We start from the raw sequence: 17,283 nt of genomic DNA on the forward strand, positions 1-17,283 counted from the left end.
TTTAAATTTTTCCCATATTGGCCTTACTTGCTTTGCAAATGGTATTCATGGTTTGACCGTTGTCTTTTAATTCAGCCTACAGTGGTTTGTTTAGTTAATGCCAAGCAGGGGTTTTAGACTTTTCAGGCAGCCAAAATTGTCAGCTTGTTTTTATGGGGTCAGATTTCATAGCATTGTATGGAAGACGTTTTGCAACCTAAGATTATGAAGGCACTCGGCCAATCTGGCTGGCCCGGGAGCCCCTGTTCTTCCTTCTCAGCCCTGAGCTTACGAAGTACATGATGTCATCACAGCTGCCACTTTGGAAAAAATTACTTTGTAAAATATTACTTTGTAAAATGTACTTTTACTCTGCGTTTCTTGCACCCATAGACTGTATTGTATCCATTTTCACCCCCCATTGACCCCATCCCCCTCCTTCCTTCTCTGAAACATTTCTTCTTCCCATAATGCCCCTCCCCTACTTTCCTGTCTTCTCTGTGTGTGAGAGACCTGCTGTATTTAATTAGGTTTCCTGTGTGAGGTATTACTGAAGCATGGGCAACTGATTACTGGCTACAAGACTAAAGAGTGTGTCAATCAACCGTCAGGGAGTAGCGAGGGGCTCATCAGCTCCTCCCCTCTCCATGATGAAATGCTGACTGGTCCAATCTTGGGCATGTCTTGTGTGAGTAACCACAGTCACGGTGAGGAGTTCACGAGTGCAACCTCTGTGTCTCACCCAGAAGAGCTCTTTAAGAACACACCTCCCATCCCCCACCTCTTCATCCTTAGGTGATGTTCTCCGGGCCCTACACGGATGACTTTTTACGTGGGTCCTAGGGATGGAACTTTCCCCATGCTTGTGTGGAAAACGCTTTACGGACTGAGGTTAACCCCTCAGCTCCAGATTTCTTATCTTATACTTACATCTTTAGATTCATCTGAAGGGCCAGCGAGAGGACGCCTAGAGAAACGGCACCCGCAGCCACACCTGACTATCTGAGTTCTACTGCTGGGACCCACATGGTGACACCAGTGAGGAGAGCACCAACTCCTACAAGTTGTCCTCTGGCCTCCACAAATACACTGTAACAGGTGTGCACAATGTATACAAGCGTGCACGCACACACACACTCACACACACACACACATTAACTAAATAAAACTATAATAGATTTATCTGGAAATTCTTAGTAATTCAATTTTAATAATATAACCGTCCTTCACAGATAAAATGCGAGCTGAAATAACCCCCATTCTGTATGTGATCCTGATTTTTCATTCAGTCCTAGATGCAGTTCTCTATGACAGGCACAGGCACCGTTAGTGTCTTGTTTCCTCATCCCCAATACACTGCTTCACAAGAAATACCCTTTAGAAACATCCCCAGTCCACATGCACAGGAAGAGTTGGGAAGCCATACACACGCTCACACACTAATTTATGCCTGGTGATATGGCTTGTGTATGTTTGGAGTCCTCTGAAGGCTTCCATGTTGAAGGCCTGGTTCAGAGGTGAAGCATGAGGAAGGTCATGAAGGCATTGACCTCATGAGTGACCTCACGAGTGACCTCATCAGAGACCTCATCAGTGGACACAATGTTTTCTTTTTTAAATTCATAATTCAACGGAACCACTGAGAGGTGGGGGGACTACAGCACGAGGTCTAGTTTGGGGAAGCAGTCAATGGGCCCTTCCTCATTTTCTCTTTGCTTCCTTGCCCCATAAGGAGCAGCCTTCTCTGCCACAAGCTTCCACTGCCATGACTGGTTCGACCTCAGGCCCAATGAGCTGGAGCAACCCAATACTGGCTGAAACTGTAACCAAAGTAAGTCCCTACCCCCAAAGCTGTTTACTGGGGTATGTTGTCACAGCAATAAAAAACACACACACACAATGAATAACGTATACACTTATTGAGCTGTATGGTGGGAAAAACTTAAACCCATACTTTAATGGAACTATGCCATCTCACTGCAGTGGGTCTGCCTGGCTCTGCTTGTACTCAAATCCTAACACTAGTTCCTCAAGAGGGGGCTGCCCCTGCAAGCAGATTATCAGGTACTCAAGTGATGCAGGGTGAACCTTCTCCCTAGATAACTGGTCAAATTAAGGCTAAAGCCTGTGATTGGGCAGTGGAGGGGAAAGGTGGGACTGGGAAGGCTTGAGAGGGAATTGCAGGTAGGGAGAGAGAGGGGGAGAAAGGAAGAAAGGTGGGTGGAGGAGGAAGCATTCACAGACCAGAACAGTGTGGCCAGGAGAAACAGCAAGTGATAAGGGACCTCATAGCTGGGAAATGAGTTAGTGCAGCCCTAGATCTTCCCAGTCTAGGCATATGGCTCAGAATTAAAATATCTGGATTGTGTGCCTTTTATACAGGCTTATTAGATTATAAAATCCAGCAAAATTTTGTCATATTTATCCTTTCTAAGTCATATTCTTTATCTTCCTGATTTCACTGACACACACACACACACACACACACACACACACACACACACACACCCCTTACACAGACAGAAGTTCTGATTAGGTCAAGACAGAAGGGAATAATCACAGTAACACAAATAATTAAAAATCTAAAACAAAAAGGTAAGTGTCATCAGGCTAATGGATCGATTGTCCAAGTCTGTTGAATCTGACAACCGTAAGACGATGAAAACGATTCCCCCAAGTTTAATCGCAGAGGACCGATCAACAACTCTGAGAAGTCACAGCTGCGTACACAAGCACGCATGTCTTCAGGCTGCCAACAGGACGGTGGAGATTAACAGTTGGCACCCATTCACGGCTTATCATGTGTCACCAAGTAGTAGGGGAATGCTTAACACACAGGCTTCTGAGGCCCACAAGTCCGTGCACAATGCTGGTTTCCTCCACGCTGCACAGAGAGGACCTAAGCCAATGAGCTCACTGGTCTGACAAGGCTATGTGTTCATGAGGAGCTCAGCAGGCTTGGAAGCCGGTTTGCCAGATTTCAGAGCCGTGTGGTGAGCATGTCTGTACTTCAACTCCACCAAAAATAACCCTAATCACCACAATAGAATCTCCAGACATCCTCACTTAACAGCCAGGGCCGAGTTAAGGCAGGCAGTTAGCAATTACTTAACCAAAGCTCCTAAGCCAAGGCTAGTTCAGATTTAATGTCCCCAACAGATAAGCTTATTCCTGAGGTGGGAATCCCCTCAGTCAGGCTGCCTTCCTCATCATACGAACAATCCCACTTCTTCAGCTACGTGACCAAGACAGGCCCTAGCTCCAGCCTCCTCCTCTCCAGCACAGACGTAATAGTGATAGCAACCGCATGTGGAAAAGACTTAGAATGTAATGCCAGAGTCCAGAAGTATGTCTCTGATGCCGTGTAATAATTTAGTGGTGAAAGCAGCAGACCTCAGCGTGGGTCTCTACATAGGAACATCAGAGACAAAAGGAAGCCAGTCCGCCAGGTGGGCGAAGTGACATGAAGGCTGCCAGGAGGTGCCCATGAAACATCCTTGGTTACGCCATCCAGGATTCCGGGAAGAAGTCACAGTTTCAAATTCTCCGATGTCATTTTGGAAGGAAACACTGAGAACTGCTAAAGGTAGAGAAATGCTCCCAGTTCCACTCCTGCTGATGAGTCACTTTCTGGAGAATTTCCCCCAGCACCACACGAGCCCTGCCTGAGCTCTGGTGCCTCACTGGAGGCTGCCAGAAGCAGCAGCACTTCGCCGCTGCCTTCCGCCAAGCCGAGCTCACCTCACTATAGCCAGAGGGAACCAGGCAGCTAGGGACAACCGACTGACTAAAGGAATCTGCTGGGACCCCTTGGAAATCCTGGGGGGCTCTGGTGGCAATCCTGGAACAGGTTCTGCCAAGTCAAAGGCTTCTTCCTGTTGGAGTCTGGCTGCCTGGAACACTGAGCAGGATATGATCCTACCTTTCACTTACAGCCATTTCCAATACCAAGAGAGCAGGCTTGTGGTACTCACTGACGAATGAAAAATCAACATTTGGGAATATTCCCTGGGAATAAATATATGTGTGTATGTGTGTGTCTGTGTGTGTGTGTGTGTGTGTGTGTGTGTGTGCGTTTTCTCTCTCTCTCTCTTTCTCTGTGTGTGTGTGTGTGTGTGTGCGTGTGTGTGTGTCTGTCTGTCTGTCTGTCTGTCTGTCTGTGTGTGATCACCTGATAATAGAGTCTGGCACACTAGAGGCCCTCTCTCCTTTCCGGCTGTTTTGAAGATAGAGGAAGGTATATGTCGCATGCTTAATATGGTGCCCAACACATTGGAGAAACAAATGTCATTGGCTACTTGGTGTGCAACAGGCAGGTTTTAGAAAACACTGATTTAATTTAGGATCTCCAAGGTCTCCAGAAGCAACTTCCCTCAGGCGGTAGAGTTTTGATTCTCAAAGGCTTTAAGTAACAAAGCAGGCAAAACTCTTGGCCAGCATGTCAGCTTTCTATAATTTATGAAGTCTGTGTGGCCTTCTAGCAAAGCTTTCCAAGCCCTTATTTGAAGCATCATGACATCTTCCAAGACCACACTAGGATATGTTTAAGGCTTTTGGTTTTGCTTTTCAGTTTCTTATTGGTAAACAGAAATTATGTGAGGTAACAGATTTTACAGTGGCCTTTCCATGCATAGGTCTATAAAGAGATTTAGTCATATCCTTTTCCTTATCTTTTCTAGTTTATCTATTTTAGTCCCTTTTTTACTTTTAAGTCTCTTTCCCTAAAATTCTGCATATGAGAGAAAAAAACACAAACTTGTCTGTGTGTAAATGGCTTTTTTTTAACATAAAGATCTCAAGTTCCATTCATTTTTCTGCACACAACCTCCTTTTGTTCTTTGTAACTAAATAGAAGGCACTGCCTGTGTAGACTACCTTTACTTTAGGCAGTCACGCCCTTCGGGGTACCTGGATGACTCCATAGCGTGGCTATTGTGGCTAGTGCCACAGCAAACATGAGTATGTGGGTTTCTCCTATTCTTCTATTCTTTTGGGTGATACATGATATATATGATATATATATATATATCATATATATATGTATATACACACACACACACACACACACACACACACACACACATACACACACACATATCAGTCGAATAGCTGGATCATATGGTCGTCGTTCTAAGTTTGGTGTTTTGAAGAAACCTCCATACCGTTCGTTTCCACAGTGGCTGGTCTGATTGGCACTGTCAGGAACTGTGTTGTAAAGGTTCCTTCACCTGCCCCAATCCTTGACAGCATTTTCTGTGCCTTTCTTCTTGTCTGGTGTAAGACTGAGCACAGCGAAGTTCTGAGTTGTACTTTTGGAGGCTAATAGTGTTCATCATGTTTTCATATACTGGGCACCGGCGTTTTCTTTTATTGTTATTAATGTACATTACTTATATGAAAAAGTGGGTTCTGTGGTATTTCTATACAAGTACATGAAGTACTCTGAAAATTTTGAAACCTTCATTATCTACATTGGTGTTCCCTTATAGTTCCTAGTCCTACAGTAGTGTCTTTTTAAATATCCCACATACGGAAAACAAGTGATATTCCTGAAAGGTACCTGTTTATTTCATTCACCCTCTCTTTGATTTGATTATTGGATTACCTTTTGATGTTAGCTTGTTGAGTTCTTAGCTTCCACAACCATAACTTATCCCAATCCTAACACCTCCAGCCTCTGACATCCTGGTTTCCGGTTGTTGTTGTTGGTGGTGGTGGTGGTGGAGGAGGAAGAGGAGGAGGAGGAGGAGGAGGGGGAGGGGGAGGGGGAGGAGGAGGAAGAGGAGGTGGTGGTGGTGGAGGAAGAGGAGGAAGAGGAGGAGGAAGAGGAGGAGGAGGAGGAAGAGGAGGAGGAGGAAGAGGAAGAGGAGGTAGAGGTGGTGGTAGAGGAAGAGGAGGAGGAAGAGGTGGTGGTGGTGGAGGAAGAGGAGGAAGAGGAGGAGGAGGAAGAGGAGGTGGAGGAAGGGGAGGAGGAGGAGGAGGAAGAGGAAGAAGAGGTGGTGGTGGTGGAGGAAGAGGAGGAAGAGGAGGAGGAGGAAGAGGAGGTGGAGGAAGGGGAGGGGGAGGAGGAGGAGGTGGAGGAAGAGGAGGAGGAAGAGGAGGAAGAAGAGGTGGTGGTGGTGGAGGAAGAGGAGGAGGAAGAGGAGGAGGAGGAGGTGGTGGTGAGGAGGAGGAAGAGGAGGAAGAAGAGGTGGTGGTGGTAGAGGAAGAGGAGGAGGAAGAGGAGGAGGAGGAAGAGGAGGTGGTGGTGAGGAGGAGGTGGTGGTAGAGGAGGAGGAGGAGGAGAAGGAGGAGGGAGGAGGAGGAGGAGGAGGAGGAAGGAAGAGGAGGAAGAGGAGGAGGAGGTGGTGGTGGTGGAGGAGGAGGTGGTGGTGGAGGAGGAGGTGGTGGTGGTGAGGAGGAGGAGGAGGAGGAGGAGGAGGAGGAGGAGGTGGTGGTGGTGAGGAGGAGGAGGAGGAGGTGGTGGTGGTATGGAGGAAGAGGAGGAAGAGGAGGAGGAAGAGGAGGAGGAAGAGGAGGAGGAGGAGGAGGAAGAGGAGGAGGAAGAGGAGGAGGAGGAGGAGGAGGTGGTGGTTTTTGATACAGAGTCTCATTATGTAGCTTTGCCAGTCCTAGAACTCAGTACGTAGACCAGCCTGGCCTCAAGCTCACAGAGATCCACCCGTCTCTCCCTTTCAAATGCTGGAATTAAAGGGAGGTGCCGCCATGCCTAAACTGGCTTCTTAGCATTCCTAGTGGCTGCATTAAGAAAACAGCAGGTGCAAGTAATTTTAATAATACAGTTTATTTAATCTGATGGACCCGAATCACCATTTGAATATATGATCGATAGTGATGAATGAGCTATTTCATGTTATTTTCCACATTAGTCTCTTCATTTATTACAAAATGGAAAAGTATCTCAGGCCCGGCCACATCATCAGAATCACATGTGGCTAATGGCTACGGCCCCACACAGAGACACATTATCCTCTCTGTAATTATCTTATGAGCAAAGTGTCCTTAATGAATCTTCACTTTGTGCAATCAAAATTATGAGAGATACACAATGAATTATTACTTTGCCTCCCACTGCTCTGCAATTCTGAATACACCGGGAGCAGCCTATCATTTAATCTTCAACATGGCCCTGACAAATTGGTCCCTACAATTTAAACAGGTAGCCGTGGATGCCATATTCCAATGCATGGACTGTCAAGCATGAGAATATAACTAAGTCCACGTGAGGGATAGCAGCCGGTTCCGGTTGCTTGCCGGCTGCTTGGCCTTACAATATCATCCAGAAGACTTGGACTGCAATCGTCCATGCATCTCTATTTAAAGGGCTGGTGGAAACATCGGGTGCTCCTTAAACCAAACTCAGCAGCGGTCAGAGCCAGTTTAGTTACAAAGTGGGGAGGGAAGGGTCAGCGTTCAACCTGATCTCTGGCCATCCCCTCTTCATCCTGCGCTTAGCTTTCTGGAAACCTGGGTCCTCTAAAGACCGTGCATCTCCTACCCACAGCTTGCTAACCAGCTTATAAGAGAGATCATACCCATCAACAAAAACACACATGCGTAGGACAGATAAAACTGGGCTGAGGAGACAGAGAAGCTTTGCAGTCCTCAGAAAAGGCTCGCCCAACAGTCGACCCTTGATATAGCATTTGAGGAGATGAAGGCATTAGAGACGACACTGGGCAGCCTTCCCCACATGGATGAGAGCAGCTGCTTGCAAAGTTAGGCAACTCTATGGGAAGAGAGAACTGTAGCAGGGGCCGGAGGCCATTTTGGACAGTAGAGTACTGTTGTGTGTGTATGTGGCTCTCGCCGGTGTGCTTTGCTCGATGGTGATTTCAGAGCCCCAGCCAATCCAGCACCACCTCGGATGCTGTGTGACAGTGAGTCGTTCTCATCTCCTTGAGGGCTCTCTACCTCTCTTTGAAAAAAGGGCTCCCAGGAGATCCACCAAAGAGAAACAATGTATCAACGCTGCATCATGACGCTGACTTGGAGGTCATTTACTGCACAGATACAGAGCACTGACCCCCTGTGTGACAGGATGTTAAATGGCTAATAACAAGCAGACAGTTATCTTGTACTGTCTGTGGTGACAATGGGATAGGAGACCTTCTTCTTGCAAACTAGTTCAAACAGAGAGACAGAAGCAGGGTGCACCTTGTCATATTTAAGCTGCAGCACCCAGCAACATATGGGTGTTTACTTCAACACTGAGTTCTGGGAATTCTACTGCCTAACCCTAGGAAGGAATCTCTGGTGACGGGTGAAGGTTTGCTCACCTTTGTGTTTCTGCTTTACTTAACATTATACTACAAACTTGTAAATATGTAACCGGAACTGACCAGATGATTAATAGTGGGGTAAATAAAGCTTCAGCATTAGGGAGATGTTAAAAACAACAACAGCCGCTTCTTTATCTGTACTTCTTAGATTTGAACGGCACGGGTGCACAGAGCTAGCAGGAACTATGTAGACCTGGAATAGTTGGATGCCCCAAATTCTAGCTGCTCCCTGCATGCACATCCTTGCTACGAATGCAATACTACGGTCAGCACGCACTTCTCCCTCTTGATTCTGGGCCTCTGCCATCTGCTTTGTCTAGTGAGGTGTGACGCAGGATAACTGTCCCTAGAGACCGCCTATCTGTGCGGTTCACAGTCTCGCAGTCTTAGGAAGGAGACTTTGCCCTCAGTGGCATGCGGTGTACAGGACCAGGAGGGTGAGGGAGGGGTTAAATGGCACCCAGCTGACTCAGCGATAAAACCAGCTCTGGCTGTTGCACCCCACTGAGAGTCTACCCAGCAACAGCTGACTAGCTGACTACAAACACTGTATACTAGTATCACCCACTGTAATTTAATATGCCTTTCCTACGATTTAACCCTGACTTGGATTTCTTCACTTATATTTTATGCTCCATTCAAGCTGGACTCTTTCTAATTCTTGAATATGTCTCGTATTACTTCAAGCCTTTCCTTACCCAGCTCTCTCCTAGATCTTATATCCAACAAGTTCAGACGCTTCCAGGCCGGGTTTACCTGCCACCTCTATAATGAATCCACTCACACAGGCTGCCTGGTTGCTGGCCGAGTCTCTGTGAGCCACTGTGAGTCCCTAGGCCCTTTGCACAAATGTCATAGTTGTGCAGCTTGGCCTTCTTGTGGGACTCCTAACAGCAGGTGCAGGGGCTTGTCCAATGCTGTTGCTTGCCCTTGGGGCTCCTTCCTCCTACCCGGCTGCCTCATCGCTCCTTAAGAGGAGAGGAGATGCAAAGTGATGTGCCACGGCTGCCTGATAGCCATAGGAGGGAGGACTGCCATTTTCTGAAAAGAAATGGAGGAAGATTGGATGTGGCAGCTGGGGCTAAGGAGTGAGAGGAAGGACTAGGAGAAAAAGAGGGAGAGAATTGTGGTCAAGAAGTAAATATATCTATGTATAATATATAAATTATGTATATATGTGTGTGTATGTGTGTATACACTTAGATATATGGAGAATATATATACATATATATATATAGAGAGAGAGAGAGAAAGAGAGAGAGGAGGGAGAAGGAATATACATATACATATGTATATTTACTTCATTCCCCATATATATAAACATATACACATATGTGATATATATATATGTATACACATATGTATACACATATGTGTGTGTATATATATATATATATATATATATATATATAGAGAGAGAGAGAGAGAGAGAGAGAGAGAGAGAGTGTGTGTGTGTGTGTGTGTGTGTGTGTGTCTATGGGAGAAAATAATTCATTCTGATTCTGCCTTTAAAGTTACTATGATAGGTATCTTCTGCTATTTGGTTTATTTTGTCTCACAACACTTCCTCATCCTCCTACAAAGTCTTGGATAGCAAGAGCTATGCAATATTTGCCTCTGTAATCTCCATGATGTTTCGCAAAAGGCCTTAAACGCTATCCTGCAATGGGAGCATGGGACGGTGGTGAACCAGGACCCCAGATACGCGGGTACTGACGCAGAATGGCTGGGCAGCTTGGAAGCAGCCAGCTTTTTGTGATTCAGCCTCTACATATGCAAATTGAGACAGCACATATTTCACAGGATTGTTGTGAAAATCCAACATGAAGATGAATGCGAATGCCTCCCGGTATTGACATATGGTAACAGCTCCTGCTGGAGTAGCTCCACCATGAAAGTGATCATGACAGACCATCGCCAAGGCTAGTTTAAAAATGTCTTTGATGACGGATCATTTCCTCTCAGATGTAAAGTTTGAAAGGGTCACAGTAATGACTCCAGCTCCAATTAGCTGTTTTCCCATTCGGTGAGGTTTCAGTGAGCTGGTATCTGGCTTTATGAAGATGCTCAAATATCCATTATTTTCCCGTATCCTTTAAATCCTCCAGGCAGTTACCACAACAAATTTGTTATAGGAATAAAACTTCTCATTCATTAGAGAACATGGCAATGCAACAGTAGGAATCCCAGTTCAAGAACAATCATTACAGTGAATCGAAGGCCAGGGTTGGGGACATGGCTCAGTCAGTTTAGAGCTTGCTTTACAGCATGAAGACCTGAGTCTTGTTCTCCATAACTCATACCAAAAGGCCAAGCTTGGTGGCACAAGCCTATACTCCTAGCACTGGGGAGACATGGAGACAGGCCAGATCCCTGGAACTTGCCCAGCCAGTGAGACACTCATTCAAACAAACAAACAAACAAACAAACAAAACTACCCAAGGTGGACTGCGCTTAAGTGTAGGCATCTAAGATCATCCTCTGGTCTCCACACACATGCACACACTTTCAGGTATGTGCACCCATGCACAGCTAGACACTGTACAACTGACAACACTGAGAGTGACTGGGGACTGGGGGATGTGACTTTTACACATACACTCCCTCACAGGCATGTGCGCACGCATACATACACTCACAGCTAGGCATCGTACAAGGGACAGCACTGTTTGAGTAACTGGGGATGAGAGAACTCTTGGTGAGATTCCTTACCCAGCAAGAAAGGAAACGGTGTTGTTTGTTACTTTTTTTTTTTTTTTTCGGAGCTGGGGACCGAACCCAGGGCCTTGCGCTCACTAGGCAAGTGCTCTACCGCTGAGCTAAATCCTCAACCCCTGTTTGTTACTTTTTTAATGTATATTTTCAGGCAGTGGACTTTTCTGTTAAAGTCATTTAACCAAACCTGCTCCATGTGCCCTATATTATAACCAGAATATACACACTCCATCAAGAAGAAATTGATCTTTCGAAGGACAAACCCAAAGTCAAGAAGCTCAAAATTCAGTAAGTGGCTAGGAAGGTAATGCCCCAGAGTGACCTAGGCTTGGTGAGCCTCTGTGGGGAGGGGTTTGTGGTTCAATGGAGGCCACAGGCTGACTGAAGGGGCAAACAGAACACTATTCTGTTGATTTCCCAGAAATGAAGACCCAGAGTTGTGAGAGCTACTGAAGACATCTGAGTGTTAGTTGTGAAGCAGCTTGGTGTTTAAAAGCTGCCTTTTTTGTTTTTTTAATTATTTGGGCTTAGGGAAGAGGCAATTTGTGTGACCTTTGCACTAAGTATACTGAAATTATCCTCCGCTGAAGTATTAAATATGGATTCACTCTATTAACTCTAGAACACACCCGCCTTTCCATTCACAAACCTCCCTTCGCCGCACTTTGGGCCCATGTTTTCAGCTGTCGCCCCTGAGGACACGCATCCTTGCCTGATACCTCGACGACTTGAGCCTCCCTAGTTCTCTAGGTGGAGGTGACATAAAACCTCTCTGACTGTCTCCAAGCCTCCCTGGATACTAATGACATCGACTGAGAAGAGGAAGGGACTGCACTGACGCCGCCCATTCTCACCCATCTCTGACCCAACAGCAGAAGGCACGGATCGGTCTGGTCACTTCCTGTCGCCAGAGGGCCTGGCCCAGAACCCACCAGGCCGGGCCGGGAGGAAAGCATGGGAACACTCACCGCCAAACACATCCCCGTTCTGGTAGCTCTTCCCTTTCTGTGCTTCCTCCTCGTTTTGAACAGTAGCAACATGCTTGGCAGAGGCACAGCCCATAGCTCATTCAGTCAGCTTCAGCTGGGCTGAACTGCAAATCATCTCTACAGGCGCGGGGACATTGTTTTCTCTCTCTTCAAGCACAGAGGAAATCCACCTTGTGGTGGTGCTGGCAACAGGGTGTGCACCTGCAAGAAGAGAAAGCTGGGGTCAGAAAGGAAGACTGCACACCTGGTATTGCAGCCCAGGGGTAGTGGCTGGCCGCCATTCCATAGCCCAATCCCTGCCTTCCTCACTCCAATCCCTGCCTTCCTCACTCAGTACAGTGTGGTGGGCATCCCCTCTTGATCCATGCTCAGACAGCAACCCAGGAAGGCATGCTGCATATGCCGCACGCTGGGAAGGAACCATTTTCAAGAGAGGGACAGAGCCCTCCAGGAATGAGAATGACTGGGTGTCACACAGCATCCAAGGTGCTTACGGACTGGCTGGCCTTCTGGAATCGCCAGCAAGCAGAGCGCACTGGCGAGGGCCACACTGTACCTTGCTGCACCTCTAGCTGCAGGCCAACGCTAGGTTTTATCTGACTCAGGAGACCGCCTTTCTTCCCAAGACGGTGCCATGGGCTCGGTTATGCATCTGGAGTTGGCCTGAGTCAAGAATTAGACTGGCTGTGCTCACTCTCCGTTTTAAGGATTGAATTGTACATGTAGGACGATGGAGAAAAGCAGAGCTCAGCCAGCCTGTCTAGTCCCCGGCATGGCTTGTAGGTGAACTTGTCTCTCATAAAGGCATAGAACTGCTTATGAAAAAACCACTCAGAGCTGCCCCTCGTTCTGACGGAAGTGAGACTGCCTGCCCTGCCACAGGGAAGGTGGCTGCTCAGTGCACTCAGACACTGTTGCTTGTTTTGGCTGGGTTTTGTCATCTGTCCCATCCAGCCACTCCAGCCCTGTAAATGAGGTACTACAGCCTACAAGCTATCCCTGCTGAAATACGGCTCTTATCCAGCCCTCTGCCTACATCCACCCATTATCCACGTAACCCTCGGCTCCTCGAGGCCCCGGCAAAACCGAGGAAACGGCGTCCTTTACCCTCCCCAGCATCCACGTCCTGCCAGCACCATCCCCATCCTTGCTATGAACAGTCCAGCCTGCCAAGTCTTGCAGAGGGCACTACCAAAACATGACCTGTAAGCTTCACCTTTCTCCAGGACTGCTGGCCCCTAAGCCCTTCCTGGAACGCAAAGGATATCAATGGATATAGACATCTGATCATGTAAGCCATAACCTCAGCCAAGAACACCTTCTCAACAACCCAGTTAATGTAACGAACAAGATTAAATTCAAAGGTCATGATGCAAAACCAGTCCACGCAAACATGAGCTACAGTGAAACTATGACCACAACATGAGCTACCTCATGTATATAATAGTGCGGTTCATTCTCTTGTCACTGATCATGAGGAGAAAGTATAAAGGTGCTCGGAGAAACATTACAGACCGTGATGCTCTGTCTCCTAGAGGGTTAATGCTAACACCTCCTTCACACACCAGGGGACCTTAAATGAACACATTTCATTCTTTTAAGACTATACAGAATCTGGGCTTCTGGACGTACACACTAACCCTCACACACGCAAGCTACTTCATTACTTAGCAGAAATGTCTCTGAAACAACTCTACTTCCCAGGAGCCTGACAGGGTAGAGCTGCTGACAGTAAAAAAAAAAGCGCACGCACGCACGCACAAGGCTGTGGCCGAATCTCTGGCAACGTACGATTCGAAAGAGCAGCCCACATGCTGACTGGGCAGCAGCAGCAGCGACTAGACAGAGGAAGTGGTATTTCTTCGGGGGTAGTAAGGATCTGGTAGAAGCTGGCCAGTCTGAGAACGCGGCGACCGCGTGCAGACGTGAGGAGCAGATGAACTAAGGCCTGGGCTGGGGAAAGACAGAGCACATTTGTGTGCTTGCTCCAGAAGGGTCAGGGCAGGAGGAGGCCAGCACAGTTAGTGTTGTGTGAAGATCCCGGAGAAGGCGTGGCTTGCCGCCTCCACCCGACTTAATAAAGTGAGCATCATACGTCATAGGACAGTAGGATGGCTATGCCCTGCCTTCTTTGTTTAGTCTCTGAAAAACCACCATAGAAACAAGAGATAAGGAGGTGAGAAATCCTCCCCAGCCTGCAGCAGCTAAGAGTTCTTGCAGTCCCTTGCCCAGCCATTGCGGCTGAGGTTTCTGGACTCTGCCAGCCCCTTCTCAGCCTGGCATCAGCCCTGTCCTCAGCTCAGCAGCAGAGGAGGAGGTCACAGGTGTGGATGGATGCCCCTTCCTTTCCAAGAAGGAAGTCTACGAGCAAACCACCTCACACGGGCATGGGGGAGACAAACCACACAGACCGAAACCTCTCTCTGTGCCTCTCGCCACCTCTTCAGAATCAAGTGAAAACAAAAAGAGAAATGTACTAACACAATCACCGGGGTTCTCACCACGTCCTCCCCAGTCACCTCAGGTGTTCCGCTTTGCTCTCTGTTCCAACTTCACATTTGAAATTTCATGCTTCCCGTGTGGTTTCTTTCAAAGACTTCTGAAGCCTTACTCTTGTCCAGGTGTGAATGTTTGAGACCCTCACCAGATGGAAATGGAGCAGTACCAACATGGCACATAACCATGCTTCTCCTTATACACATATTTACAACGAAAATCACTTTACAGATTAGCCACTGTAAGCGAGGGATGGTGAATACTAGTAAGTGGGAACCAGGATACCGCGCAGAAGCTCATGGGAACCTGTTGTTCTCTACAGAACGAGTCAGGACTCTTAGGATCTTCGTGGACTTCAAGTAACTGAAACCATGGATACTGAGACCACAGGTGAGAAGAGACCTCTGTAACGTGGGGAGCTGACAGGAGTAACCTCCTGACCCCGAGTAGCATTAAGGTGTTCCTCACTCTTCAGAGCTGTGCTCACATTCAAAATGCAGTAGGACGTAAAGAGTTAAAGTTATGTGGAAAACAAACGAACGTATTGCTTCAGGCTGACAAAGACAAAACATGCCAGATGGTTCTTAAAAGGAGACCTATGTTAGTCGAGTATAGAGTGAGTGAGGGTCAGGTTAACAAGGATACTGAACATAATTTGTATTCATTCAAATGATTTTATAAGGCGTTTTTCAGTTTAGTTATATATGAATGTCCACTATATACATAACATATACACATTATATAATATATACATGTTACATATGTTATATATTATATATTATATTATGTGATATGCATTATATATTATGTGTGTTATATCATATATTATATATAATATATATCTACATAGTATATATGCATTATATATTATATGTGTTATATATGTGTATATATATTATATGTGTTACATATCATATACAACATTATATATTATGTGATATATTATATACGTTATATGTTATATACATATGTATGTTATATATTATATACATTATATACGATATGATATATAATGTATTATATATGTTATATATCATATATGTTATATATAATATACTATATACATATACTATATACTATATACTATATAGTATATAATATACTATATACATATACTATATACTATAACAACTCCTTTGAACTGTACTTATACTATAATACATAATATATATTGTATATAGAGAGTATTCAGTATGTATCACACAGGGAGGGGGGAAGGTAGAGGAAAAGAGGGGCGAGAGAGACCTTGAACTCCTGGGCTCAAGCGATCTTCCTGTTTCAGCCTCTCCCTAGATGGAACTGAGGGCTTGTGTCACCACATCCAGTTAATTACGCTTTAATAAGCACTGTCCCTCAGTAGGAACTGGCTCTCCATCACCAGTCCGTGTGCAGTTTATTTCTGAAATAACACTATAGCTTACAGCATTATTTTGATTTTAAAAGTGACATTTTCAAGTTTTACAAGCATACTGAAAATATATTTTAATAAGTTTACCCCTTTGATGGTACTGGAGTCATTTGAGGGGCAGACCTCTAATTTGTAAAGTTAATCATGCACGGATCACAGAGGAAAAGTTTTGAATATGTCCCAAGCACTTGTCCAATCATTCAACCATTTAATTAGCAGACGTTAATTGAAAACTCCTTAGTAATAGACTGTGATTGGTAGGTACCAAGCACACGGTGGTAAGCAAGATGAAATATGATTTTCCTCTCTGCCCCCACAGAATATAAATGATCAGTGGAGGAGGCAATTAGACCAGCTTCACAGCAGTGTGGTCCAGGCTTCTGCAGATTGAAAACAGGATGACAGGGCGTTCACCTCACAGGCACCTGACTCAGCTTTGAGAAAGTGAGTCTAGGGAGGTGCTGGGGTTGAGACCAGACCACAACTGAAGAACCATCATTAAAACGCCTTTGAACTGCAAAACACACTAACCTTTTATACCAGTGTCGAATGTCAAAGTTTCATCTCCACTTACTCTCAGTCAACTTAAGATGTCTTTCTGAGAGGACATTAGAAACTTCTCCCTAAGAGGGCTCGGATCACCTGCTCAGGAGAACTCCCCTTTGGTTCACATAAACATCAGCTTCCTTTCGGCTTCCACCTTTCTTTCAGTTTTGCTTGAGTTCCTTCCCAGCCCCCACAGCACTCAGAGGCAAGGCTCTGGTGCAAACATTTTCACACATCGTTATTAACAGCGAGCTATGGCTTGAAGTTGCGGATCACAGTGTGAGAACTGAACTGAAGCACCTCTTTGAAGTTTGATGGACACTTCTAAAACTGACTCACTCACAGGTTCATATGGTTTTAAGCAAGCTATGAGACAGGGCCATCAAGCGTCTCAGAAAACACAGAGACAAATTAATTGCTTATAGCTTTGTGTATAACTCTCTTCAAATGACTGAGGGGGGAGGGTTCATATCATCTATAATGTCCTCAAAATGTGGGTACCACAATACCATGACCTAACCTAATTCAATGCCATTTTTATAGACCATTTCCATAATTTTTATAAAATCCATTAGCAAATGTATGAATCTAATTCGGTTTTTTTTTTTAATGAAGGACTTTAAAAGTGTGTGAGCCTGCGTGTGCATCCTCTCCCCATATCATGTTTCAAAGTCCTCCAAGTTCTCCACACTAACTCACGGCACGCCGTGGAAAATCCCACCCGTATGCATGCACGAATTTTATACAGATACCCATCACAAGGAAAAATTAGGAGAAGCAGGGTTTCATTTTTCAAAAAAAAATCACTTTCATAAAACTTAAAACTAGAACAAAAAAAAAACTATTTTTGAGGACAGTCCAAGAGATA

General features: G+C 45.7%; 1 protein-coding gene across 3 annotated transcripts in view; it reads right to left on the reverse strand.

Moving 5' to 3' along the window:
* C13h1orf21 (similar to human chromosome 1 open reading frame 21) overlaps positions 1-17,283 on the reverse strand; it is a 209,387-nt gene that overhangs the window by 107,272 nt on the left and 84,832 nt on the right. For all 3 annotated transcript variants that reach the window (NM_001105959.1, XM_039090444.2, XM_063272097.1), the window contains one exon: positions 11,945-12,166. In NM_001105959.1, coding sequence (NP_001099429.1) covers positions 11,945-12,038 — 94 coding nt within the window. In that variant the 5' untranslated portion in view covers positions 12,039-12,166. The remainder of the gene's footprint in view (positions 1-11,944; positions 12,167-17,283) is intronic.

Source organism: Rattus norvegicus, chromosome 13, assembly GCF_036323735.1.
Source record: "Rattus norvegicus strain BN/NHsdMcwi chromosome 13, GRCr8, whole genome shotgun sequence".
Classification (NCBI taxonomy): domain Eukaryota; kingdom Metazoa; phylum Chordata; class Mammalia; order Rodentia; family Muridae; genus Rattus; species Rattus norvegicus.